Genomic DNA, 27,802 nt, shown 5'->3' with positions numbered 1-27,802 from the left:
AAAACGGAGGGCACGTAATCAGGATGAAGTCTGTCATTTCTTTTACTTTGGAACCTTGAAATCACGATACATCAAAGTTAGCTAAGGTTAGCATTAACGTGTTAGCCTAACATAGCGATGGGCTTTCAGTAATCTAAACACAGGGATAGTATTTATAATTATAGCTAGCTATCTTGCCATAGCTTATAATTGTTAATCAGACATAGCGTTAGCTAAGTTGTGTGTGGAGATGCAGGGTCCCATAGCTTCCCATTGTCTTCCCTTCGTATAGCTTGGAGCCACAAAGCCCTTCTATCAGGATCTACATGGCAGGGGAACAAATCGGAGATCAGTGTTTATAGAAGTATAAAAGTCATAGAAGTCAAAACTCATCAGTTCTTATGTGTTTTATTGATGCTTCCAAAGCCTTTGATCGTGTTAATCATAGAAAGTTGTTTGTTAAATTGAGTCAAAGAGGGGTGCCCAAATACATTGTGAGAATTCTGGCTTACTAGTATGCCCACCAGACTATGCAAGTAAAATGGGGTAATAGTGTCTCAGCCCCATGGGGGTTAGCAATGGTGTCAGACAAGGGGGAATCTTGTCCCCATTCTTTTTAATCTATATATGGATGATCTGTCCAAGCAATTGGAAGCCTGTGATGTTGGGTGCATGATTGGTAATACTCTAATGAACCATATTATGTATGCAGATGATCTTGTGGTCCTTCGTCCAAGTAGCGCTGGTCTCCAGCAGCTCTTTACTATGTTCTGTATATGGTGTGGAACATGATATCAAATATAATGCCAGTAAAAGTGTTGTCATGACCTGTAGAACCAAAGAGGACAAATGTCTAAAATTCCCTGATTTCAAATTGTCTGAAAATAATCTTGGTGTCTGTAATAAGGTAAAATATCATGGACATTTTATTACAGAACAAATGACAGATGATATTTATAGGCAATGCCGCATGATGTATGCACAAGCTAAAATTCTCTCACGCAAGTTTAGTATGTGTACAGATGGAGTGAAGATGTCTCCGTTTAGAGCATATTGTACACCACTATATACTGCAAACTTGTGGTCAAACTACAAAAAAGCAAGCCTACAGAGACTTCAGGTAGCTTATAATGATGCCATGAGAATATTACTTAAGAGACCTAGATGGTTTAGTGCAAGTGAGATGTTTGTGGCTGCAGGAGTCAATACTTTCCAAGCTGTCTTAAGAAGTCATGTATAAATTTATATGACGGGTTAATGACTCTGTAAATGAAATAACCTTGGTTCTGTCTAACATAAGGTTTAGTACTACACGATACCAATCACAGCTGTGGAGGCATTGGAACAGTTGTCTTTATGTAAGACATTAATCTATATATATATATATATATCTTTTAAATTATGATCTTTTATGATGCTTTTGTGATGCCTTGGTATGTAATTTTATCTATGTAATGTTCTGTCTTTTATATGGACCTTGAGTCGGAAATAAAGTTTTGATTGATTGATTGATAGCTAGCTAGTTAGTTAGCTAACGTTAGCTTGTTAGCTAGCTAATATTAGCATAACTCACTTTGCCAACTTTTGATAGATAGTAAAGCTAAGTATGGATCTGGAGAAGAATTCACTAGGTTTTCCTATATCACATTAGCAACAAGCTAATCGCAAGCTAACGTTTGCTCATTAGCTAGCTAGTTAGCTATCGTTAGCTTGTTAGCTAGCTAATATTAGCATAACTCACTTTGCAACTTTTGATAGTGATTATATTAAGACAACACTTAACAGTATAATGAAAATTCTTGTTATTGGAGAGGGAGAGATACAGATAACTTACAGATAAGCCTACATGAACTGTCCGCCATCAAGGCATCCATGAGTAGAGTAACTGTTAGGCATTCCAAATGATGAGGTAACTTTTTTTGGTAGTTGTGGTAACATCTGTTGATGTATTAATTACTGTGGATTACGTTTGGCTTTTGATTTTACTCAAAAGAACTCCTACCATGATATTTTAACAATTTAAACCATTAAACTACCTGACGAAGGCAGCTTGCTGCCGAAACCTTGGCGATAAAAATCTGCATTGGAGTAAACAGAGTGTGCGACCCTTCTTTCTTTTTAAGTTTTACTTGCATGTCCTTCTGGTCTGCACCTCGCTAAAACAAAGTATGCGTTTTCTTTTTCACTTTCGAACAATTTAAACCATCCCAAGAGATGGTTTAGTAAGGCTATAGAGATATTATATATAAAAAATTGAAATGAAATTACAGTGTGTAGGTAGTGCATATCTGCTTCTGTGAACTTAGTTGCATTGAGACGATAATCCATATATAAAAAGCTGTGTTTTGTCCGTCTTTCCATCTGGCCGTTATTCCACCCGCAGCAGTAACCACAGCGGCAATGACACAGGTCAATGACACAATGTTGCGCAGCAAAAAAACGTGACCAGAACAGAATAAATTTGAAGACATTCATACCAATGACATTGAGCTCTCTTGATTCTGAAATGCAGGTCCAGTGTATTAAGCATATAACCTCAAAATTCATAAAAATTGGCCAACCGGGAGTTGAAATATGGCCACTTCTGGTTTAAACAGCCATTTTGAATTTTGAAAATGTCAGAAATGTCTCCATATAGGTGATTATGCAAATTGCCCAACATAAGCAAGTTAGCATCTGGCAGTTTATAAATGCTGGGGACCCATACTGTACATTTCTAACATAAAACGTTGGGGTACTCAACATTTCTGGGTTCACAATAGGGCTCTATAGGCTGGCAAATAGACTATAACCTAGCTAAGTGAATTGAAATAAGCCATCATGGAACGTGGACGTAATGTAACGTAGCTAACTGTTATTTAATTGTTATTTAACGATGTTAGCATGATATTGATTTTTATCAGAGGTCAGTAGCTAGCAATTGGTAACACCCTAGCTACCCAGATAGCCAACGACTCCGGGCCGGATTTGGACCAGTTCTGGCCTAAAGTCAGCACTGCCGGGACGGACACGGCCCAGATCTGGCCCGGAGTCGCTGGCTATCTATCTATCTATCTACATAGTCTGTTAGCTAGCTGCTTTTTACTAAAATTGAGGAATTTGTTATTAGCTGGTTGAAGTTAGTTGCTAATAAGTTTATAAGAATAATGTTATAGTCGTGGTGAGAATGTGATTAAGGCTGGACAGCACGGATAAGTCATGATGTTGCTTGAACCAAATGAAATGTAGTTAGTAGCTACTATTTTTTAACATAATATTTAACCTGCTGCAGCAAGCTGTATCTTTCATTTGACTTAACTAGTGCAGATGAAAAGTGCAAAATTTTAATGTGTGCTTGTAAGGGAAAGAGGGATTTTTAGCTAGCTAGCAAGCTAACTAAGTGCAACACTAATTGTAGAGTTTAATTTGACAGCCGTCTGTACTCTTATACAATCTGTCTGTCCTGTTTGCAAGGTAGTTAACGTTAAACACAGTGAAAATGCTGAAAGTGAAACTGTCTAAAGTGTAGGTGTATTTTATTTGGATTTCTGAAATATATAAGTGAGTTTCCCGGAAAGATTTTACAGATGCAAAAGCAATAGTTTAAAAGTTGTATTTTTAGTTAGCCAGAAAGCCAGTGTAATGAGTTACAGATTTGCTTCAGCTGGAGAGGGGATTTGAACCCGGGTCTATCAGTCCTGTAAAAAGTTCTAAAAGGAAAAGGCACCACTCAGTGAGCTACATGAGAGCTGCAAATGACGAAAATCATTGATTACATTTTGTTGGGTGCAGCGTCTTTTACTGCTACCACATAGTGAATGCGTAAGTGAATGCAATTATGAGAAAACTTACGGGTACGCTGAGCTATAAAACACTATTCCAAAAACAAAATTAGGCATATATATCGTTAGAAAGCTTATTCTGTCACCTATTGGATCGATTAACTGTCGATCAAGTCAGACTGTACTACAAAGGACGACAACGAAAACAACGTGTGGTATTACGCACAGCTATTTTGGAAGGTACCCAGGCATCACAAATGAGCGTATATTTCACAAACGAATTGTCCAAGACAATATATGACAACACAGTCTCAAAAGGGACATCTCTACACATAAAACCAATGATAAGGATGTATATTTATTCTATATTTAGTTCCAGATATTGACTTGAAAGTGACATGGTATAATTTTTGAAAATTGTCCTGATTATTTTGTTATTCAGTGAGCAGCGTTTTCACTGCTGGATTGGCATATCTTAGGGCTATTGTTGGGTTTATCTTGTTGCGGAATGACGGAATACGATTTTTGAGTGGTGAAAGAATATTTTTATGAATGCCCAGATAGACAATATTGGCCATTATGTCATGGGTGGGGGTGTAGTTGCAGATGAGACTGGAGGGAGGGGGTGCTTGTTAAATGAAGGACCAGAGCTGCGAAACTCCGTATTCAGCACAGTTGTCGTGTATCGTCTACTAATGAAACTAAAACAAAGTGTTTCTGTTTTCAACTCATATTTGGTTGCAGGAGCAATGAATGTCTGAGTTGAACAATCTAGGCATGCTGGCATGCCGACCACTAGGGGGTGTGCGCTAAGAGGTTAACTAGGCTACTGTACCTACCCTGCAACATGCTACTCAATGTTTCCTAAATTATTTCCAATAACTTGGCCTTGTGTGTACAAACATACAGTACATTAATGGGGCAAACATGTCTGGATAGGTTTGTAAGATTCAATATTTAATAGGCCTCAATGTTTTTGTTCATTATTTATTATACAATCCATTTTTTAAAGTTGCAGATATGCAAGAACTTGTAGATTTTGTCAAATTAACTTCACAACCAAGTATTAAAGTATCCTTTTTGGAGTGCAAGTATTCATCAGCTGTTTCATACATTCATCGAAATTGTAACTCATTTTTATATCAATACTTTTAATGACAGCACTAGATTTTGCAAGCTTAAATGAAAGACTTATAGACAGTGCTTTGTATGTGTGAGTAACATTTTTTGGACATTGAAAATGTGTTTTTGTTCGGATTCCAGATATTCGGCACCCCCGCAACAAGCTAATTAATTTTTTGGGTGGGACATTACCAAACTTTAGGGAGCACAGCACATGACTGCAATGTCCAATTGTCATGAAATTTCACAACATTCATCAAAACAAGCCACTGATTTTGGGGGACCAAATTTCACCAATAGGTGGCGCTATAACATGTGATTTTCTTTTTCACTTATATCATGTTGAAATTGCAATTATTAAACAGTCACAACTCCAGCACCATTTGACCTGAAGGCTGGAGTCCAATGTCAGTAGATATGTCCCCTCACAAAGAACAAACTTGCTTCAAGGTACCATAAGACCAACAAATTGGATTTTCCGCCATTTTGAATTTTCTGATAAACACTTAAAATGTTACTCCTCCACAAATTCACCGATTTGCAGGATTACTTTTCTAGTGGTCATGTCAAAATATGGCCAAATGACAATCGATTTAATTTGCAGTGAGTGTGGCTTATAACAAAATTGGCAATACTTCCACAACCACATCCCACCAAGTTAAGAAACTTGGTATGAGCATTGACAATTAGATCGCCCCTCAGGCCTTAAAAGCTAAGACCAATCCAACCATATGATAGAATTATAGAGATCCAAGCATGAAAAAACATTCAAAAATTCACAAAAAATCAGTTGCATAAGACAGTTGATGGCACGGTCCATCATCTCATTTGGAATATATACATGTAAAGTTGGTGTCAGCCATCCTAGAGACCTTGTGTTTACCAGATGTTTACAATGCTTCTTGGATCCCAGATATCGCTGCTTGCAGCTATATTTGACATTTTTGAGCCATCTTCAGTTCTTAACAGAACCCTATAACAGTGCTTTAATGGGATGAGCCTCCCAGCAGTCCTTCAGATTTTCCTTTTGTAAAGGAAAGCAACTTTGTTTTACACATTTTTGTCATTGTATTTTAGCACGAATACATTTTTCGAATCATATTCAGGAAGCCATGTTCTCAACTTATAACAGGCAATGTGGTATCTGAAGTGTTATGTGATATGTGTGATAATTGCAGAAAAATTGAGTTTATTGCTAGCAGAAACAATTCCTTATAACAGTCTATGGAAAATGGGTGTACCTTCATGGAAAAAATTTCCAAAGCAAAAAGCCAAACTGGGGACAATGATTACACATGAGCCTCAAATAGCAACCTCATGTGCAGTATGTTGGTTACATGTTTTTAAACATGTAACCATGTCTCAACTGCACTGTCCCCAACAATAAATGCATTAAAATGAAAATTTCTTTTTTTGGTTATACCTGAAATTGTATTATAATTATATTCTGTGGCTCAGGAAGCTGAAATCTGGCCCATAGGCTCAATATTGAACAAACTAGTGCAGGGGCTTCCATCCTCTCAAAATTCCATCTATGTTTATCCATGCTTGCCTTTCTTTATTTAAAAAAAAAAACACAGAAGACAAAGTAAATCACACCTTTTAATAAAACAGTTCTTTGATATTTTAAAAATATTCTTAAAAGAAACATTACCACAGAACAAAGACACCCCCTCAACTGTAAATTAACTCCCAACATATTTTTGGGCAATTCAAAAATCCAGATTACTTCTCCAAGATTTAAAAAAGCAACAAATGTAGAGGTTAATGCAGTAATTATGACTAAAATGTTTTAAAAATAATATATACTGATAAAGCCCAGAAAACACTTTGGCTTGAGGGGAAGCTTATGGGAAGGCCCCCAAATGTTTGGTTGATTCATTGTACTTTTTAAATTTGTTATTTCACTCATTTTGAACAATATTCACTGTGAGGGACAAAAAATAAAGACCATATGGAAGACCATGACCCCTTTAATGACACCCTGCCCCCACTTCTCCCTGACTGGCAAAAGCACCCTGGATAACAGACCAGGATTAAATTGTAAATGCCAACTATAATGCCCTCAGGAATTGCATTCCCCAGGAATCATAGTTGGTGATTGTTAACTGATGTGCAGGTCTGTAAGAAGAAAACTAAACCAACAGATTCTCAATTCACATCTACCTAAGTGTAATGGGCAATGCTGCTTGAAATGGCAATTTTCTTGCTCCTTTCAGACATTCACCAACTACAACTACATTACAGAGCATCAAAACATAATGTGTTTAACTAAAGTGCATTTACAAAGCAACAGAATCCATTTGCAAAAAAAATAAGATGATCCAGCATGTAAATTCATGTCCCCTACAGACTACATGCTCCGGTGGTGACCTTTGCTTGATATACCAGGTTTAAACAATGGTTCCAGAATTACACTAGCCTTAGCTAAACAATATGTGGGGAAAAAACATGCATTCCAAGGGCATGTTCACTCGTACAAAAAAAACAAATCAAAAACACTATAAAATGAAAAAACCTCAAAGAGCCTGAGGAGTTCCTCTGCAGCCTTGCAATACAGTTCAAAGGGTTATAAACCTTGTTCCGGTAGATCTATACAACACTTTTCTTACACATCGAAGAAGCGTAGCTGTGGAATGATAGTATTCTGAATATGTTGGGTTGTTTCAGGTTCCATTCATGTTACGTTGGTCCATAACCAATCTGTAATTCCTCTTGCAACTGACAGTATTCGTATACAGACATCCAAGATCAACTCAAGACTAAAATTTCCAAAAATCCTCAAATGGTAGCAGACAATATTGAACTGGGGCATTATGCAGGAGGAAAGTCCCATATACAAGAGTCCATCACATCTCTGCCATTGTAGCAACCCACTGTTTCCAGCTGCTGCTTGACAACACCTTGACCAGCAGAAAATAGAACAAGTTTGAACAGGAACAGAACAAGATTTGCTAGCAAGGCTGGAGTAATCCAGCCATGTGTAGCACAGGTAAGTCAGTGTCTGTCTGGGCCAACATAACAGAAGTTAAGGTCAGTCCCCTTTGGTGAGCAGATCTTCAATGTAGGCATCCAGCTCATCATCAGTGTTGATGTCAATGTCCTGCAGAAAATGTGGAAGGGATATTGGCGTAATTAATGAATAATAACTTCAATTAATGAAGGACCCCTTAACACCACTGTTTTTACTGAATATGCATTCAGTTCTCAAATTGAGCATTCAAGCAAAAGACACTACATTTCCAAAAATGTTTTTATCTCCTGGTAAAGAGTTAAGAATTAGAAAAGCCAGTGATCTGGAACTATAAAATTGGGTTTTGGTGATATGTTAAGAGCAGGGACACAGTGAACCCCTCACCTCTTGGACTTTCTGCAGCAGAGCCACAATGTTGGTGCGCAGCTTTTGGAGTTTCTCCTCTGACTCGCGAAGCCGAGCCTCTGCACTGCTGCTCTTCTCCTCTACAGCACGAGCCCGGGCATCTGCTCGGGTCTGGTAGGAGTTGCACAGGCTCTGTAGGCCCAGTTCATACTGCTGGAAGTACTCCTTCTGCAAGCAGATGCAAACAATCATTCAGTGTCACACACCACCTGCTTCTTAAGCAGAGATATCATTGAGTTGTTTAACGACTTTGCACACTCTAATAACCTACCCAAAGCCTGAACTAGGAAAAACTAGTGCAAACAATTCCCAATTCCAGAGCATTTTCTTTCTGTGCATCATCTGTTTTTTCTTTTCACTGAAGCATTTTTATCTTGCTGGATTTTGGGGGTTCAGGCTTGGTCTTATTATGGTAGCATCCTAACGGAAAAGGAACCTCTAAAGGCAACAAATTTTGAGCACACTTTGAAGGCAGGATGACATCACAAAAAAGTACCCTGATTACTAGCAAGTTAGCTGGCTAGTTCATGGAAAGCTCACAGAGGCATAAAACATTATATACTAAATAAAAAATGTATTTTTTAAAATTATAGCTACAATGAATTATCGCGTTTGCTGTATACTCACTCCTCCGCTGCAACCACAACTGCCGCCATTATTTTAACGGAAGTAGAACTTCCGATTTCTTATCTGATGAATGATACATCAATGCAGCCCTCAAATTTAGCTGAAATAAGGCACCTTAAAAGGACACGTTTTTTGATGATTTTGGTTTGGGACATGCCTACAAAGGGCAAGTGTGCAAAATTGCAAAAATAGTGAAGATGCTACCATAAAATACTGCCTTCTAAGGCAGCTCTATTCGATTTGAGATATAGCCAGTGTCTGCACAAAGTTCTATACAGATAAAATTCAACTGAACAGAATAATCAGCTACAGATTTGTGCTATTGTATAAAACATTTTTCTTTTGAACATTTCAACTAATGAAATGAACAAAGCCAGAAAACTGTGTGCCAGTTCTATAGTGAACCTCTTCATTATGAAGTATTTATTCCAACTGTAAGTGAATGCTAGTGTCTGTCCAGATCAAGATAATTCTCCCCTTAAATTAACCAGGAAACCAAGGTATATCCATATCCTCAGTCCAGGTTTGCCCATCTCCTTGTTTTTAAGTGCCAGACTCTTTCTGCAGAAATCAATCCTCTCTTAAATCTGTATACCTCGTTTTGTCTGGCTGGTTATTATAAAGGGAGAATTTCCTCTGTGCTAGATGGAGTTGATTTTTCATCTTGTCTGTAGTTCCAGGCTGAACTGACCAGGCTTACCATTGGAAATGCCACCAGCTCTTCTGCAGTCATGGTATTCACATCATCTTTTGGGATTCGGAAATCGGGAGGAAAAAAGTAACGCAGGAACGTTCTTTAGGAAAAAACGCACACAAAGAAAAAACACTGTGATAAGTCTGTACATGATCTCAAAAAATGTTTTCAACAATAAAAACGCCAAGTTATCCACATACACAAAGCATATACTTTTGATGCATCTGTTAAAAAAAGAAAAACGATTGCCAAAAATCTGCATATCAAATCAAATGATGATTTCAATGAAACTTTCACCAATGTTCATAAAAACCATTTCTAAAACAATGCTACCCGCTATTTCAGCTCATCACCTAGTGAGGCAACGATTAAACTCATGCTGAAGCGCTGCAACAATCAAACAGGAGCCAGAATAAAGTTCAATATACAGCAATTCCAGCATATTGGGACAATCAAATAAGGTCATTCTTCATACAGTTTGTATGAAGGTCATTCTTAATTTATAATTACATAATCACAATAGATTCCAGGGGCTACTAGAGCAAGAAACAAAAAATAAAATAACAAAATAAAAATATAAAAATAGTAAATATACACAAAATAATTAACAACCATTGAAAAACAAAATCCAACCAATTTGCCAAAATATAAAATGTGTGGAATAAAATACCACATAACATTGGCATCAGAAATTCTATTGTTTGCAGCTTAAATAGCTTTTGCTCAAAAAATCTTATTTTGACTTACTAATGTCATCCACCCTCCTTTCCACTATTACCATTACATAAAAATACTAATCTATACATCCTATGCATATATTTACAAACAAAAGCGAGAAAAATAAATTGCTTTGCCCATACCTTGAGCAAGGTAGTAAACCTGAATTGATTCAATAAAAATATCCATAAATGGACTGTTAAAATAAATGTAACCTGTAAAGGCTAATTCATACTTTCCGCATCCGCGTGTCCGCCAGGGTCTGCTTTGGTCCGCGTGACGTAAATGTCGTCATCCGCCCATGTCCGCGAGGGTCCGCGCGGACCCCTATATGGACATCCGCGCGCAGCCCAAAATTTGTGACCGCGGGGACTGTACGCATAGCAAGCGTACCGACTGCGCGTGCTCCAGATAACAAAATATAACGGATGCTTGTTTTGAAGAGAGTTGTGCGAGGAGATCCGCTATTACCCACATTTATATTGTCTAGCTGGGTATTCATAAAAATATTCTTTCACGTTCAAAAATCGTATTCCGTCATAGCAACAACATAAACCCAACAATAGCCCTAAGATATGCCAATATGGCAGTGAAAACGCTGCTCACTGAATAACGAAATAAACGAGACACAGTTTTAAAAAATGATACCATGTCATTATACAGTCAATATCTGGGACTAAATATTGAATAAATATACAACCTTCCCATTGGTTGATGTCCGTTTTGAGACTGAGTGGCCATATATTGTCTTAGACAATCCATTTGTGAAATACACGCACATTTGTGATGCCTGGGTGCATTCCAAAATAGCTGTGCGTAATACCACACCTGTTGTTTACGGCGTTGTCACCCTTTTTAGTACAGTCTGTCTGGATTGACAATTCATTTATTCAGAAGGTGAGAGTATAAGCTTTCTAACGATGTACAGCATGTCTAATGTTGCTTTTGGAATAGCGTTTTATAGGTCAGCGTAACCGAAAATTTTCTTATCATCACATTCACTTACGCGTTCACTCTGAAGTAATGGAACTGGAATGGAGTGTAGATCGGGAAATGCGCATGCGTGGAACACCAGACCGACGCGGACCCTCAATTGTAGTATGAATGGAGAACCGCGTGCGCGTCCGCGCTACTGGTACAAGTCTGCAGCTGTCCGCGGACGCGGAACGCGGAAAGTATGAAGCAGCCTTAAGTTGGTCTGCATCAGAGCATTTGCTAAATGCATAAAATGTTTCGCGTGTGTGAGTGTGAGTGAAACCATATAGACTGTATAAATAACACTGAGGTAACGCATCTATATAAAATTTCTGTAAATGTTTTGTCAATTTGAAAGAAAAAATGGTATAGATATGTACAGTAACATTGTATTATTTCATAAATGTTACACTGTTATTTTAGAAAGGCAATTTCTCACTTTCCATGTCTTTTTTTATTTTATCACTGATTTTTCCCCTTATTTTCCCAACCCCAAACTCAACCAAACTGTGTACTCTCCCACTGCAACCCTTCCTGCCGACTTCAGGAGATGGCAGACACGTGACTCCTCCATTTCACGTGAAGCCTATTCTTGATTCTTCTTCCAAACTGCAGACACACCACCGATCATATACTGCCCATGTTGTCAGAGGATAAAGAGGTCACCATGTACTTGGTTTGTGCGTGCATCTGACAAAAAGGGGCCACTAGAGACCAACAAAACTAGCTAGCTTACCCCCTATTATTTCCTTTATGGCCGGGCCAATTGCTGCCTCATCAATGCGGACCTCCGGGCATAGCGACAATGGTGCAACTGCCCAGTCACGGGGCTCACGTTTGTGCTTTCGGAAAAAGAGTATTTTTTCAGGAGTCACCCGGAGGCCCTTTTCCAGTGTGTCTTCTAAAATGCTTAAACGCAACAAATGTATTATTTTTACAATGGTAGGTATTAAATGGAGAATAACACTGCTTTGTTGTAATAATTTCAATGTTACATAGTTGTACTAATAAAAACGTATTTAGCCTCCTGAGAGCCTGACAGTGTTCTAAGATTGTCGCTATCTGCCTGAGCAGACTGTCCAAGGTTCCTACATTATATGTATGCTTAGACTGGCTAAATAGATTTCATCTGACCCTTCCCATGTGGTTTATGAAGACTACTGAACTACAGACATACTAAATAAAACATTAAATAAAACATTTAAATAAAATTACATTTTAAAAAGTGCAGATAACGTCACTGTTTGTTTCTGGTAATATTATCCAAGTGTGGCGATGCATGACATCTGCCTTCCGTCAGGGTACAATGAAAACTTCCTTTATGTTGCAATGCCTACTGAGTGTCGGGAATAAGTACGTCCCCTATGTCCATAGCAAATTATTATGCTTCTTCAGTTTTATAGGAGGTTGATCAATGCTAAGGAATAAAAGCTGGTTATTTTGTTAATGAGTGTGATTTATAATAATTAAATAACTGTTAATGCTTTTACCAAGGTATATAGTTATATTTATTACTGTTACATCCCTAGTCTTATCAACACCCAATTCTTATCAATGGAGATGTTTTTTTTACTTGAAGAATTTCACGTGGCCGCTGAAGTACAGGTGTTTACTAGCGCATCAAGTATATTTAAATAAATAAAAATACAAAGAGGAACGGTGGCAATGATTATCGTAATCACACTCAAAAAATATCCAATAATTATCATTGCGGTATGTTCCCCAGCGCTACTGTAAAAGTACTGAACCCAACTAGGTTAACATTTCAAAAACTTTCAATTGACCTCCTTCCTGCAACCTCCTTTCACCAGACTAGACTGCACAGGAAACACAGGAAAATGAAATCCAGGAGCAGGAAGGAGGTAGAGGAAAATGGCCTTGAACATATAATTTTCTCTGTAAAGGCATTTTGTTCTGCATCTACATAAAAGAAATGCTCCGCAAATAAAGATAAGCTTAGTTGACCTGGTTACCTCATCATAATGACCAGGCTGTCAGTGACCTCACGGCTTGTGCCAGGCTGTGTAGTGTCAGGTTCCATACGAGCTGACGCCTTCTCAGTCTCGTCTTGGGTGTCAGGACTCTGGGACACGGGGGATGGAGGACGCATCAACCGTACTTCATCGCTGCCCTTAAACACCCTATAATTGACACAAGTACACAGTTTATACATGCACTTACACACAATATAATTTACAAACAAATCCACTGTAAAACCTCTTAAATCAAAATTAAAGACTAAATCCCCTTCTCAATTAAAATTTTTTTGCTCTGCGGATATTCAAATATTTGAAATATTTTGCTTCTTGACATCAGTACTTGAAATTTCAAGCTGATTTAAGGACATTTTGTGGACTCAGGGATCCATTTCTTACATTAGAAGTGGCTTTCAGGGCCAGTAATGTTCACAACTGCCCATTGGCTTCTGCTTCTTTGCTGCAGGTAAATGTTCACTTTCTAATGCTCACAACATTGCATGCATTAAGTGTGGGATCATTATACTCTGAACATTTACTGCAGCAAGTCAAGAGTTGCACAGGCCAAGTTGAAAATACTTGTCATAGGCTACATCTCATGACAAGAAAACAGTTACCTAATTTCAATTTTGGGATTCCTTTTAATAAAACAGCAAAGCCATTGTTACCTTACCCTGAATGTTTAACAAGTCTCAGTTTCACCAACAACACAATTCAGGTGTCTCACCAATGCCATCACACAACCACATGTAGCTGAATAAATGTTAACAAGAAACAAATGACAATTTCAATAAAATGGGTAATTAATCACTTAATTTGAAAGGATTTAATTCCACAAAACCATTTCTGATATCGTTCTCGGTTATTGAGATGTATCAGCCTGTCAGTGTAGTGAGGATTAGGTATGGAGGACTAAATATGTTTAATTTTCTGAATTTAGCAGTTGCCAACACCCTTGTTGAATGTCCGGCACTCTGAATACCGAACACAAGCGCACAAACAGTTAAAACACATCACTAATACATGTCAAATACATTGAATTTAATTTGGTATTTATTATCAAATATATCAATTAACAGCAAACTGTTGGATCAACCTTTATCAGAATGTACAACTCATAACCAGGTAAATTTAGAAATGTATTAAGTTACAACAAATATTAATATCTAATCTAAAGAGGAGGTCCAATGACCTTAGAAATTAACAAATGTTACAGACATGGACAGGTTACAGTCACACAAGAAAGAAATGATAGAAAATACCAAACCATGGCGTGTTTGTCCCAAATTAATCCCAAGAATGTGCCAAGGCCAAAATTCAAAAACCAAAAGAATATTCCAAAAGACAAGAGATAAAATGTAGAACAGACATAGATGCAGGACTCAGATGCCCACTTCCAACTAACTGTTAAAAACTCACGACTAATTTTTAAAAAGCCATACATTTTATCGACTGAAAGAGAAGGGGGGACACAACCCCTCTTCTCCTGGTCTGTGCATACTTAAATCATGATCAGGGAGGATCCAAGGAGTACTGATTTCTTCCCTTTTATATAAATTACACAGCCAAAACTTTGTGGACACCAAAACATGACACCCATTTGTGCTTGTTGAACTTTTCATTCCAAAACCATACGCATTAATATGGAGTTGGTCCCCCCCTTTTCTGCTATAGCAGCCTCCACTCTTCTAGTAAGGCTTTCCACTAGAGTTTGGAACATAGCCGCGGAGATTCGCATCTATTCAGTCACAAGAGCATTAGTGAGGTCTGGCTCCCAGTCGGTGTTCCAATTCATCCCAAAGGTGTTCGATGGGGTTGAGATCAGGGCTCAGAGCAGGCCAGTCAAGTTCTTCCACATTAAAATCGGCAAACCATTTCCTTATGGACCTCACTTTATGCCACAAATCTGGAAGCACACAATTCTTGAGAACGTCACTGTATGCATTAAGATTTCCCTTCACTGGAACTAATGGGCCTTGCCCAGACCACAAAAACAGCCCCAGACCATTATTCCATAATGCTTACAAGGACCCAGTCCTTGTAAGCATTATGGTGACATTAAATATTAAAATTTTTAGATCTTTTTGGGAGGGACAGCTTTGGCCATTATGGGAATGTTGGTGAGCTACTATGTGGAGGAACTAGATCTGGCAACAATTAAACCAAGTTACAAAGTCAGCACACACACCGACTTCTGCTTTGTTCTGGTATGGCCTGCCCAGAGCCCTGACGAAGGCAGCTTGCTGCCGAAACGTTAAAAATCTGCATTGGAGTAAACAGTGTGCGACCCTTCTTTCTTTTTAAGTTTTACTTGCATGTCCTTCTGGTCTGCACCTCTCTAAAACAAGGTGTGCGTTTTCTTTTTCACTTTTGACTGCCCAGATGTCTAACATAGGGCCTGCAGGTGTATTAACCAATTTTTAATGTACAGACTCTGATGAGTATGAGCAATGCTAGCATGGGGTTTCCCAGGGCACCCTATTTGACACACATACACACACAAAAACACACACACCTCAAATGGCCACCAACTGAGCGTCTTTAAATAGGTTAGTGGTATTTTATAATAAGGATATTTCACACTGTAACGTAACCGTTCGTTGGTTTGCTAATTGTGTTTGTGCTTAATGCACCGGATGTGACCAGCTGGAACATTCCCAAACGTGGTGGAATATTGAATATTGTTTTAATGTCGTCCCATCCCCATACAAGAAAACATCACATACTGTAGAGTACAGAAAAACATACGAGAGTTAATGATTACACATTTAGTTATTGTACCACATAGCGTGATAATGTTTTTGCATTCATTTATTTTACCTGATATCAATGTTTCACCTTAAACTTTCATAAGGGGTACATAAATATGCTTTATAATGGACAAAAAGCATTTTATTCATTTTTGGAGAGATTTCGGTGATGTTTCAGGACCCCTAGATATTTTAACCACTGTACTGATGGAAAGCTTATAATTTCCACTTGAAAACGATGCAACAGTGAGTTTCTTGAGTCAAAACAGTTGATTTGTAGTGAAATACATGATTATGTTGTGATTTACAGCAATGCAGAATTTAGACATTTTGGATAGATTTGGAGACATTGGGTACACTGCTTACTTTTTGATTCATAGATCTTTAGTGGTTCTGCATATCCATCTAAGGATACTGGATTATGCAAAGAACTAAACCCTAGGAATTCAGTGGAAGCTTTAGTCACAACTGGATGATTTTCACTTTGCTGATGACATTGCTTTACTATCACACCAAGGGATGAGTATCATTAGAATTTTATTGATGGTACTACTCTTATCAATACCACTTATTGGATCCATACTTTATCAATATTCTTAATGATTCTTTTTGATTCTTTTGGAAGAAAAAAGACAATAAAGAATCATCAATAATAATAATAATAATAATAATAATAATAATAATAATAATAAAGAATTGAAATTGCATTATTATTCTCTTGTATAACAAAGTATTCTTTCTTCACCGGCACTGTTTATCAAAGTTTTAAATAAGTCACTATAATGGGCTCTCTATAATGCATCACAAATTTGGCAAATAATTGATAATTTACATTTCTGATAATAATGACCAAATGAAATCAAATAAATATATTTTACATGTCAGATAAGTGTCAAAATGTCAATGTCAATCCAATGTCAAACACGGATGTTAACAGTTAAAACTGCTGGGTTTGAAAAATGTCAAATATTTCACATAGTCCTCACCTTCCTGATAGTGGAATTAAGGGAAACCTGCAGTGTGACTTTGTGCCAGTGGAACCTCTTTGGTATTATTTGCTATTCTATTTGGTATTATTACTGAATTTAAGGAACCACGAGGCTTTTAGCTCTTATGAATATCTCACCATCGGTCACGAGGTGTTGCAGTGGTGGGAACATAGTCAAACTTGACCTTCCAGCGAATGCTCTGCTTGCTGGCTTCCACGGCGGCCACCCGGCCAGTGAACCACTCCCTGTTCACCTTCACCTCAACCAGCTGACCTTTGTCTGCCCGAGGGAACAAGAAAAAAAAACAACCTTCAATATTTTGATTTTGTTTATAATTGATGAGATTATAAACAAAGTCATATTAAATTGACAGAAGACAATTTAAAAAAGTATTTTTGCAGATAACCATTACAAAAGGTGTAAAACGTATAATACATTATTTGCTATTTACTGTGTGCTACACACAAAATGATACATGAAATGATACATTACATTATATTACAGGCATTTAGCAGACGCTTTCAATCAATCAATCAAACTTTATTTATAAAGCACATTTCCGACTTTCACACTTCCAACACATTTCCACTTTTATCCAGAGTGACTTACTCAACTTTTTACATAGTGTTTACATTGTATCCATTTATACAGCTGGATATATACTGAAGCAATGCAGGTTAAGGACCTTGCTCAGGAGTACAACGGCACTGTTCCACCTGAGAATTAAACCTGTGACCTTTACATTACAAGTTCCTTACCCATTATACTACACTGCTGCCCATATATAACATAGATGTTGAGGATAATAATAGATCATTACTGTAATCATTTTCAGAAACCCTGCTACGAAGCCCAAATAAATCTTTGGTTTTAGTTTTCAGAAATAAACACAATTATGAACACAATTAGGGTTCACTGGTAAAAATGAATTAAAAAACATCTGTTTTCTGTTCTACGGCAACAAGCATATTAATTTGAATTTATTACAGTTTAGAATGTATTATCAATTACCCTCCTCTTGGGCTGGAATTTTTAAACATTTTGAGAAAACACTGGCACATTTTAAGCTCAGGCCCAAGTTTAGAGTACACCATTAAAGAATACCCTCAGATTTTCAAATGACTACCGGAGGCTACAGTACAATATTCCCTTCTGCTTGACGCTTCCACTTGGGGGAATCACTTTAAAATCTGGAAGTTGTTCTCATATTGAGTGTGGTACACTCCTTTAACTTAACAGTGCAAGGGAAATACACAAAATCAGGCCCTTGGCATTCCATTTCGAGCAAGAGAATGAGTTTTCAAAATGGCAGAATTCAGGTGGCCAGAACCCTTTGTAAGCACTTATTTTCTATTGAAGGCTAATCTATCATCTCCTGAAAAAATCTGATAAAATGGAGAAAACTACTGAAGCTCCTTTAAGTGAAGCACTCTTTGAAAATAATTTTTAATGCAAATAAATACACCCTGCTCATTTTTATATCCCAGTGGAACAGAAGCCACAATGCTGTTTCCTACTAAATATAAGCATATTGATACATACTCAATTTTGGGGAATAAGAAAGATAATATTTTTTTGGGGTGTGAATAACTAAAAGCACAATTACAAATAATTACAAATTTCCAATTTTTTGCACATATAATAGTTTATTCATTTTACACATCTTTACAAAGAGTGTGAATAATTTTGGACGGCACTGTATATCTGTTTGATTCCCAATATATAAAGACACTTCAAAGTTCTTATTATAAATCTTGCAAAAATTAAACTGTCAACAGTGTTATCAATCAGAATATATTATGTCAAGAGACGGGAGTAAAAATAAATAAATTAAATTAAATATCGCCCAAAGTGCGTGCTACAGGTGTGGCTCACCTTTTTGTGCGTCCTTCAGGTCCTTCTCTGACTCCTGATCCTCTGTGCTGTCTGTGATCTGCAGAAAAAACAGACAAAACTTCTCTGCAAAAACCACCCCGCTACACGGGAAAGCTCTGGAGATGCTGTGCACTGTTTTTCTCACCCGACCTTATACGCAAGCCAGCACTAGCAGCAACAATAATCACATCCTTAAGATGAATTGCAAATTCATACATTCTTAAAATACAATCATACTTTTGTAAAATTTCATTTCATTGTGAAGCTCAAAAATGTAAATAACCCAAATGTATGTATAAGATATCGGTGCCACAAATATTTTGACATTACAGCCTCCATAAAGCAGTATACACCTTTTTATACAAGAAAATATTTAACCACATTTCACTCTTTTCGACAATTACCTAATTGGGTGGTAAATTTATCCATTAAAGGACATCCCCGAATAAAGCAGTATAAACCTTTTTATACTAGAAAATATTTAACCACATTTCACTCTTTTTGACAATTAACTAATTGGGTGGTAAATGTATCCATTAAAGGACATCCCCGAAGAGGGACTATAATTCAGGAACACTACTTGGTTAAGGCAGTCCATTGTTACTGATGAAGACTTCACAGCTCCCAGGGAAATGGGGGTTATTAGGACTCATGTCACCATGTGGTTGTGCATACCCGTTCAAGACCCACAAAATTTTCCACAGCCCCAAAAACACATAGGTAGAGGTCACCATGAGGTCAAGGAGGGAGGTTTAAAGAGGGGAGCAGAGTCACAGTTCAGGAGGAGGGCATCGGGGCATCCTGTACCTTCACTACTGCTCGACTGCTGAACTTTAGGGCAGGGGGCTGCATGGGGGCGGGCACAGACAGCGCTGCCCTGGTGAGCTGGGGCTCAATTGCAGCTGCTAGCCCCTTCTTTCGAGAGCCCTGTTTTTGTTTCCCCTCTTTCTCTGTACTGCTGATGGACAGAGGGGAGGTTCTGCACTGGGAGCCTGGGACATTCTGCAGGTTCAAGGACAGTACACTCTGTGACTTCACAAATTTTCAAAAAAAGGGGCAAAGCACTTCTAGGCATGGGCTGGTTTCCAGTATCGCAGTATACCACAGTTCATAAAAGTCACAGTTCCAAAAACGCTAAAATTTCCCCTCAAACCATTGACATCATGAGCCTTTTTTTTTTGTTGCTACAAAAATGCAGATGGCCACAGCTTACAGGAAGATCACCCAACCAGGATGTTCTTCCTGTAACAATGCCTTTTGCCTCAAACTCATGCATAATAGTGAGATTTCTCAATATACTCTCTTTTCTAATAATGGAAGATACAAAACGTGTTTTTTGTACCTGGCACATAAAATTAATTTAAACTCAAAACGCATTTAATGACAGGCATATATAAAAAAAGGAAACAAAAATACAAATGCGATGGCAGACACTGGGTGTCTACCTTCGCATTTACCAAAGGAAAGCAGGTTGAAAGCATGAATTCAATTACTTATCATAACTTTGTATAAAAATGTAGTAGTGTACATGCAATGGTTTGTTAAACATGCACAATGAGCTGTTAGTTTTAACCTTATTAATCTTTTCTAGCAGGTTCCTCATCTGCCCCAAAGTTCCTTCTCTATAGTCACCACTGGCAGGCCTGCGAGTATGCGGTGGTAGGTAGATGTTGTGGAATGTCACAATGCAGACAATCTAGCAGCTATCAGATGCTCCGTAATGGACAGACTGCCCCATGCAGTGGAGCGAGTGGGGGCGGGTGGGTCTGCTCCAAAGACAGGAGAAGGTGGACCACTATACCTCCACCACTGGTTTGCCAAGATGTGGGCCAGCAGGCAGCCAGGGTGTGGTTGGCACTGCCTGGGCATGCTGGGGCACAGTTGCAGCCACCAGCTCTGTATCTCCTTGTTGGGCAAAGAATGGGGGAGGGTCCTGTGTCGAGGGCCCACCACCTGCTTCTGCACTTTTTTAGGACAGTTATTGCATACTTAGGTGATGCCAGGCTAGGATGCACTTTTGCAGGGATGCTACATGATCATTTAAATCATACACAAGCAGAACCTATGTCCCATTTCCAGAGACTGACGTACTTTTGTAAACACAAAATGTATGTATAGGTTATGTTTTTTAACTGTATTTTATTATAGTTTTCCAGAAAAATTCTATGAATTAAAAAAGTTGACTATTTTCAGTAAACTATCAACTGAAACAATAGCTGTTCTAGCAGGATTTCCTTTAGCTTTACTGTATAAATGTCAATAAAATGTTGAGGGCTGCTTGAATAAAAATTTAACATGATGACATAACATAAATCCATATGCAATGGTATTGTCATAGTTTTATAAATGAAAAAAGACCAGGGAAGTCCCTATTCACTATGCACTGATTTACAAAAAGGTTTACTGCTTTATTGGAAAAATGAAGAAACACTGACAGCACAGTATGAAAATAATATCGTTCTTTTGAAGTTTTGACATTGAGGTTTCATTCAAACACACAGGCAAATATGCAGGTGAGTGTGTGTGTGTGTGTGTGTGTAAATGCATGCACACACAAACACACGCAGGCATGCATGCACGCACCACTTATTCCTTATTCCCGATTAATATTACTCAACCAGGTTGTACCTAATCGTGTCCAACTAACTGATTTGTCCTCTGGTATTAGTAGGTATTGAGTGAGCAGGAAATACTCAAACTTCTTTTAATTGTGAGGATTACAGGCAATTACATGAAAACCTTATGGGCTGACAAGAACTTCACCCTTGCTGCAAGTTGTCAAAAACCGCAATATGAAAACACCCTAGATCAGTGTCAATCTCGAGCCCTGGCTAGCGGCAGTGTCTGCTGGTTTTCGGTGCGTTTCATCATGAGGGATTCACTTAAGTCATTGATTGGCTAAAGTCCACTAAGGCTGTTTTTGGCTAAATCTAGGGCAACTATCCGGCAGTTTTTTTGACGACAAATCGGATGGTAAAACATTTATTATTTCCACATTTAAAGACATCAAATTCATTATTTATCAATTCCATTGTATGCGCCGCAATTGTGCTTGAAGTTTTACTCAACAGCAACAGCATTTGCAGCGTTGCTGTGCTGATTCTCTCAGTGCTGACCTGCAGGATCTAGGATATGTAAAATTGACTGCCTTATCATTTGGCTATTAAATCAAACCATAAAACATTTCTAGTTATTATGTAGTAGGCTTAATCTAATAATGCTTAACCTATTGGCTAGTTTATTGGGAAAATTAAATCTTAAAGCACAAATGCAATATCATTAGATGCACCTCCAGCGCATTAATGTCCACTTTCAAAGTGCGGATTGATTCCAGAACGTTTCTTTTATTGTTAATTGCAACCGCAAGAACAACAAATTAAACAGTAGTAATAACAGCATGTGTTGGTCGATATCTGTGGTAGAGAGGACAATCGAAAAATTTATTTCTGGAAATTAACATAAGTATTGTATTTTAAAATACCAGTTTAGCCTTAAATTAACGTATTGTGAACAGCGATTGTACATATATGGAATATTGATGTGATATATTGGCTGTTTTTGTGGCCTTTTAGCTCCGACTTTCCCAAAAGTCCATCAATGATAAGATCATGACTCTGACGGCACCGAAAACCGATAGATTTCATTGAACATTCGAACTGTTCACATTTATGGGGTTCTGAACCAGTGACATCATAATAACTCTTACTGGTTGATTTTACGCGGTCATTTATGGCAGTTGGTTCTCTCAGAATTTTGACTGATAGCCAGGACAGTATTTTCACTGGACACTTGATACATCACGCTTTATAACTTCAAAGTCCCAAGTCATTTGTGAATGGTTTAAATGGATTTTGAAAGTAGACACTTCATGCTACAAGCATGCTAACGGAAATGAGTGTGCTGTGAAGTTTAGGTAGCAAACAACAAGGCTGAATCCTTCTGACTTAATTTACATAGCGACTGTATGCTCAGGCCACCTAGTTTCACTCACTATGGCCAAGCGGAATCGATAAGGTTTCAGAAAATATATAACTTTTAAAGATTTAATTCAATCTTCTACTGGGACTTTTGCCGTTTATTGAGGGTGTGACAGAAAATTTCGGTGCCACTGACTATAATCGAATGTTTTTCACATTTACCGTTCGATTGACCGAGTACCATTCAAAGTACATTTTTATGGGTTAGTACTGTCATATTGTGCTAGCTACTTTACATTAACCTTGCACGGCGATCAATAAAGGCTAACAGCACAGTACCACTTAATTCTAGTCACTTCTATCACCACTGTAATGAACTAAAAAAGGCGACAAACTGCCTTTTCTGTGAGAAATGTATTGTCAAGCTCACGCGCATACACTGCTGGCGACATTCTGAAGCTCCGTTTTGCCCTCCCTATCTGTGGTTTCTCTGAATGAGCCAAGGTGAGGGTGTATTTTGGGATTTTGAAGATGCCAGCACTGTACCTCCATCATCACTCTACCCTCTGCTGTCTGTGCTTGCACCTCCATCATCTTCCCTAGCTTTGGCTCTGCCTTCTTCACTGCCTTGCCGCATTCTGCCACTGCTGAGCCTAGTTTGCTTTTCTTTGGCTGTGGCTCCTTCTCCTCTTCACTTTCTTCTTCTTGTTCATCATCTTCCTCTTCCTCCTCATCAGTACTCTCCTTGTCAGCCACCATCTTACGCTGTCTGCTTGTTGAAGGGGTCTGCTTTGCTATGCTCTGAGGAGGCAGGGGTCGGGACACACACACACACACACACACACACACACACACAATATATTGAATGAAATTATCACAGTTAAGTGGCTCATAACAGCTGTATGGCAGCTATACTATTGAAAGTGAAAATGTGTATACCAGTATCACAGTAACAGGAATCAGAGATTAGTTTAATGAAAAACCATTTGTTAGAAAACCCCAGACATGACTGCAACAGCTAACCTCACAGGCAGCATTAAAATCCGTTAAACATATCGATGCAGAGTCGAACACAGAAAAATGTATGCCTGTCTCATGGCTTGCTGCAAATACTTCTGGAACTGCACAAATTAAAAAGCCGACAACAGAGAAAGGTCCACATATTTAGCAGCACATGCCAAATCAGGTCATACACATACCTGTGGTCTGCGACTGGCTGCTCCTCTGCTAGGGGGCAGTGTGTGGGTGACAGGTTTGACGGCTGGAGTCCTAGAGCTGGGGGATGGAGGAGTCTTTCTGGCAGCTGCAGCTCGCCCCTTGGGGGCAGAGTCCTCCATTCTGATAGGTGGAGGTTGTGGGGAAGAGGAGACGGAAGTCCTGGCTGTCCGTGTCGGGGTGCTAGGTTTCCTGCTGAGTGGCGGGGGCTTGGACATGGACAGTCGGCTGGGCGCATTCTTGATCACAGCCGGGAGTGGTGGGGAGCGAGGTCGCACTGTTCTTTCAAATGCCCGAGTGGCCTAACCAGTGCAAAACCAAACAATATTATTGCATTTCATAATGAGGAGAGTGGTCATGGCTTTCATGTTCATTCACTTATTGTAAAGATATAATATCTATCTTTAGAATATATATGATCAGAATATGAAATGTGATGTTTTTGCGAAAGGGTATTACTACGCAACTGTAGACTGAACGTTTTGAAGCCAAAATCAAATGAATACTACAGTTGTCAGTCTTATAAAGTGACATGAAAAGCTATGAATAAATCATACAAAATGATAGTAAAATATAATATTTCAACAGCTGTATTGCTTGTATAACCCACTTTCTTGAAATACATTTCCCAGTAAGATGTGTAACCAGTGCTAAGCCACCTGAGGACTTGCTGTCTTCATGCTGACATCCAGAGGTAATTTCTTCACATCTGCCTGAGATTTTATGGGAGTGATTTTCTAGAAGAAAGAAAAAAGAAAAGATTAGATACATATACTGTATGTGCAAGCAACAAATCCCGGGGTTCAAGCATTGCAAGCAACACAAAATCTATGACGAAATGTGCCCACTTTTAATATGTATGTTCAAATTGAGATGATGGACCACCCTTCCTCAATTCTGGGCGCTGTCCGACGCAGCGGTGATTTTTTGTGAAATTTCACTTTTCTCCTTTTTTCCCCCATATTTGCCATTTTATAGCACCACCATATGCTTTTCCTGAGTCAACCTCTTAGAGCTAGTCTCTTGTGATTGCCAATGCACATACCAAGTTTCATCACTTTATGTGAAATAGGGAACAACATGCATATTTGTGTATACCCACATCCACAAATAGGTACACTGGCTCATAAAATCGCAACATTTTATCATAATTAACAAAAATAAATACAGTGGACCAAGCTGGGTCCAAAGAGGAAGAAAATTAATTTCTTATAGCCACAATTAGATTCCGGCGTCAAAAAATGGCATTCTCTTAAATTATTGCTTTTATCGGTGACTGATTCAAGGTGCACTGCTGTAACACCTACACGATTGTAACGCTCAGGCTCTTCACATTTTGATGCAAAAAAAAACCCATCTCAATCGGTAAAACCACTGGAGATAACAAAAGAAATAACAAGGCAGTCCCCTTCCCCAAAGGAGGGTTGAAATCGACACTCCAGGTTGATTATTGTGGTATTTTATAAGCCAATAACTGTCTACAACAAGTCAAACAACTGCTAATACAACAGTGATGCTATTGCTATGGCTAAAATCCCCCTTTAATCCATAAGCAATCAATCTGCCCTTTGTATACAGGCTAGCAGGAGTCTTTACTCATTATGCATAATTTACATTCAGCTAAAAGTGTTTGCAGGAGCATTTGAAAATGAGCACTTCTATGTAAGTAAATACATTTCAAAAGCAAAAAGTGCATTTTTATAAGAAAGCAACTTATCTTACAAACAGTGAAAAAATTCTCAATTTGACATTTCCATAGAAAGTAAATGACCTAAAAGCAAGCTACTACATTACAGTAACCTTACAGTTTCATCTTTTTCTAGCTCATTTACACAGCTTTTAGACGCAGTTCATGGCTTTCTTCTGGCTGAAATGATGTCTATCTTGCTGCGTACCCAGTTACTTCCACTACGCGTTTTTGCATTGCACAGGAGTGGAAGCTTAGCGCACGCTATTTATTTGTTTATCAGCAAACGCTTGCATAAAAACTGCAGTATTCATAAAGGGCACTATATTATTGTAAATTGTTTATGATTAGATTTTACATTTTTGTAATTTTCCTCCTTGAGGGCTCTCACCCAGTTGAGATCAGGGTGAGATCAGTTTGTGTCTGCGTGAGAGGCTGTTGAAGAAAGACATAAGTTCCTTCACTTCACACTTCCCTGTGAAATTCTTTTGAAAGCTTAAGCCGCTTTTCCACCGCATGGTACCGGCTCAACTCAACTCGACACTACTCGCTTTTGGTACCAGGTACTTCGTTTTCCACTGCAGATAGTACCCCCATCAATGTAGCTGGTCGTTATAGCAGCACCGCATGAAACTGCCGTGACGTCATCTTCAACGCGACGCACACAGGAACAATGGAGGATATCGAAGGGATGGTGTTCTTGATTCTTGGTATGCGGCTGTTTGTCACAGCAAGGAGACAAATTTTGTTTCAGAAAAGGCTGAAGGCAGCAGACAAAAGACTGCTGAAAAAACAGGAGAGTTTGGGAAATCCTACATCAGAGCTCAGATGACGAGACAACTCTGGTTGCTCAAAGGCGACGATTCTAGTGACGATTCTCTTTGACCAATCAGTGGTCTGCAGTGTTTTCACGTCACCTTTTGGTATCGCCTCAGCTCGCTTGAAAACCTCGACGGAGGTGATACCAAAAAAAGTACCAGGTACTATACACAACTTTTGCCCGATGGAAAACCAAGAAAGTTGAGTAGAGTCAATTCGAGTTGAGCCGGTACCATGCGGTGGAAAAGCGACTTTAGATAACCAATATAAGGGGTGCTGGGATGCTGTGCCTCATTTCATCCATATGCAAATTACAGCGGTTTACTGCGTACAAGCCTGATTTACAGCAAGCCTGACAGCTCAATACAGGTCATAGCACACAGCAAGGTGAAACTAAGTCGTTTGATTGTTTCTAATTGTGTTTACTTTATGTGACAAGTGACCATTAAGAACACATTTTGTACAGAGCTCTCCAAAAGAACAACATTTGACTGAAATACAGGGCTTAATAAAAAAGAGAATGGGTAAAAAAAAAAAAAAAATAAATATAAAAATATATATGTGTATATTATATATGTGTATATATATATTTGTTTTGTGGGGTTCCAGAGGGTACCACTTTCAATGGAATTAGCATCTGGAAGTGGAATATGGCTTGGAAAGAAGATATACACAATATTTCCAATTTGGAGAGGTTTGGTGCCATTTGGAGAGGTTTTGGGGACATGTGGGCCCACCTCTGGGAAAACACAAATGTCAAATTTTACAGTTTTGTTCAATTCACTTCAAATTTTTATCCTGATGGTATATACATATACGACTGGAAAACAAAATCTGGTTTGGCCCAGTATCAGAAGTACATATAATGTATCACTACAGAATAAAAAAATACAAAATGATTTTTGGATTTCTTTGTTGTTTTTCAGAATAAATATGTCCTGTATGTTTACCGAGTGAGACTCCCAGAAGATCAGGGGATTTTGTCATTTTGATACAAATGCGCTCTTTATTTCAAGCTTTGTACAATGCCTGTACAGTATATAATTTTGGCGATAATGGGGTTTATTTAAGACAGGGGGTTTCTTACAAAAAGCCCCGGGCCTTAAGTGGGGTTTAAGGGGTTAAAATGGTGGAAAATCCAATATGGAGACCTTACGAGACATCTTGTTCTTTGTAAGGACAGGCATCTACCTACATTGGTTTCAATTCAAATGCTGCACTTGCTGTTTGTAACTGTTATTTGACATATTTTGATATTTGGTTGTTAAATCAGCTTTCCTACACTGAATTCAATGGGCAGAAATAGACATGCACATTACT

General features: G+C 38.3%; 1 protein-coding gene across 6 annotated transcripts in view; it reads right to left on the bottom strand.

The window, feature by feature from the left end:
- Window positions 1-6,451: 6,451 nt before the first annotated feature.
- The window catches only part of morc2 (MORC family CW-type zinc finger 2), a 109,680-nt gene continuing 88,329 nt past the window's right edge, over window positions 6,452-27,802 (bottom strand). For 5 of the 6 annotated variants that reach the window (XM_035380012.1, XM_035380014.1, XM_035380011.1 and 2 more), the window contains 10 exons: window positions 24,636-24,713; window positions 23,961-24,278; window positions 23,308-23,562; window positions 19,652-19,846; window positions 18,845-18,902; window positions 17,107-17,248; window positions 13,228-13,395; window positions 9,569-9,662; window positions 8,221-8,409; window positions 6,452-7,965 (listed from right to left, as the gene is read on the bottom strand). In XM_035380012.1, coding sequence (XP_035235903.1) covers window positions 7,897-7,965; window positions 8,221-8,409; window positions 9,569-9,662; window positions 13,228-13,395; window positions 17,107-17,248; window positions 18,845-18,902; window positions 19,652-19,846; window positions 23,308-23,562; window positions 23,961-24,278; window positions 24,636-24,713 — 1,566 coding nt within the window. In that variant the 3' untranslated portion in view covers window positions 6,452-7,896. The remainder of the gene's footprint in view (window positions 7,966-8,220; window positions 8,410-9,568; window positions 9,663-13,227; window positions 13,396-17,106; window positions 17,249-18,844; window positions 18,903-19,651; window positions 19,847-23,307; window positions 23,563-23,960; window positions 24,279-24,635; window positions 24,714-27,802) is intronic. The other variant, XM_035380016.1, reaches the window with a different exon arrangement.

Source organism: Anguilla anguilla, chromosome 10 (assembly GCF_013347855.1).
Source record: "Anguilla anguilla isolate fAngAng1 chromosome 10, fAngAng1.pri, whole genome shotgun sequence".
NCBI classification, from domain to species: domain Eukaryota; kingdom Metazoa; phylum Chordata; class Actinopteri; order Anguilliformes; family Anguillidae; genus Anguilla; species Anguilla anguilla.
Note: the sequence above shows the minus strand (reverse complement) of the source record. Positions and strands in the feature narration are given on the sequence as shown.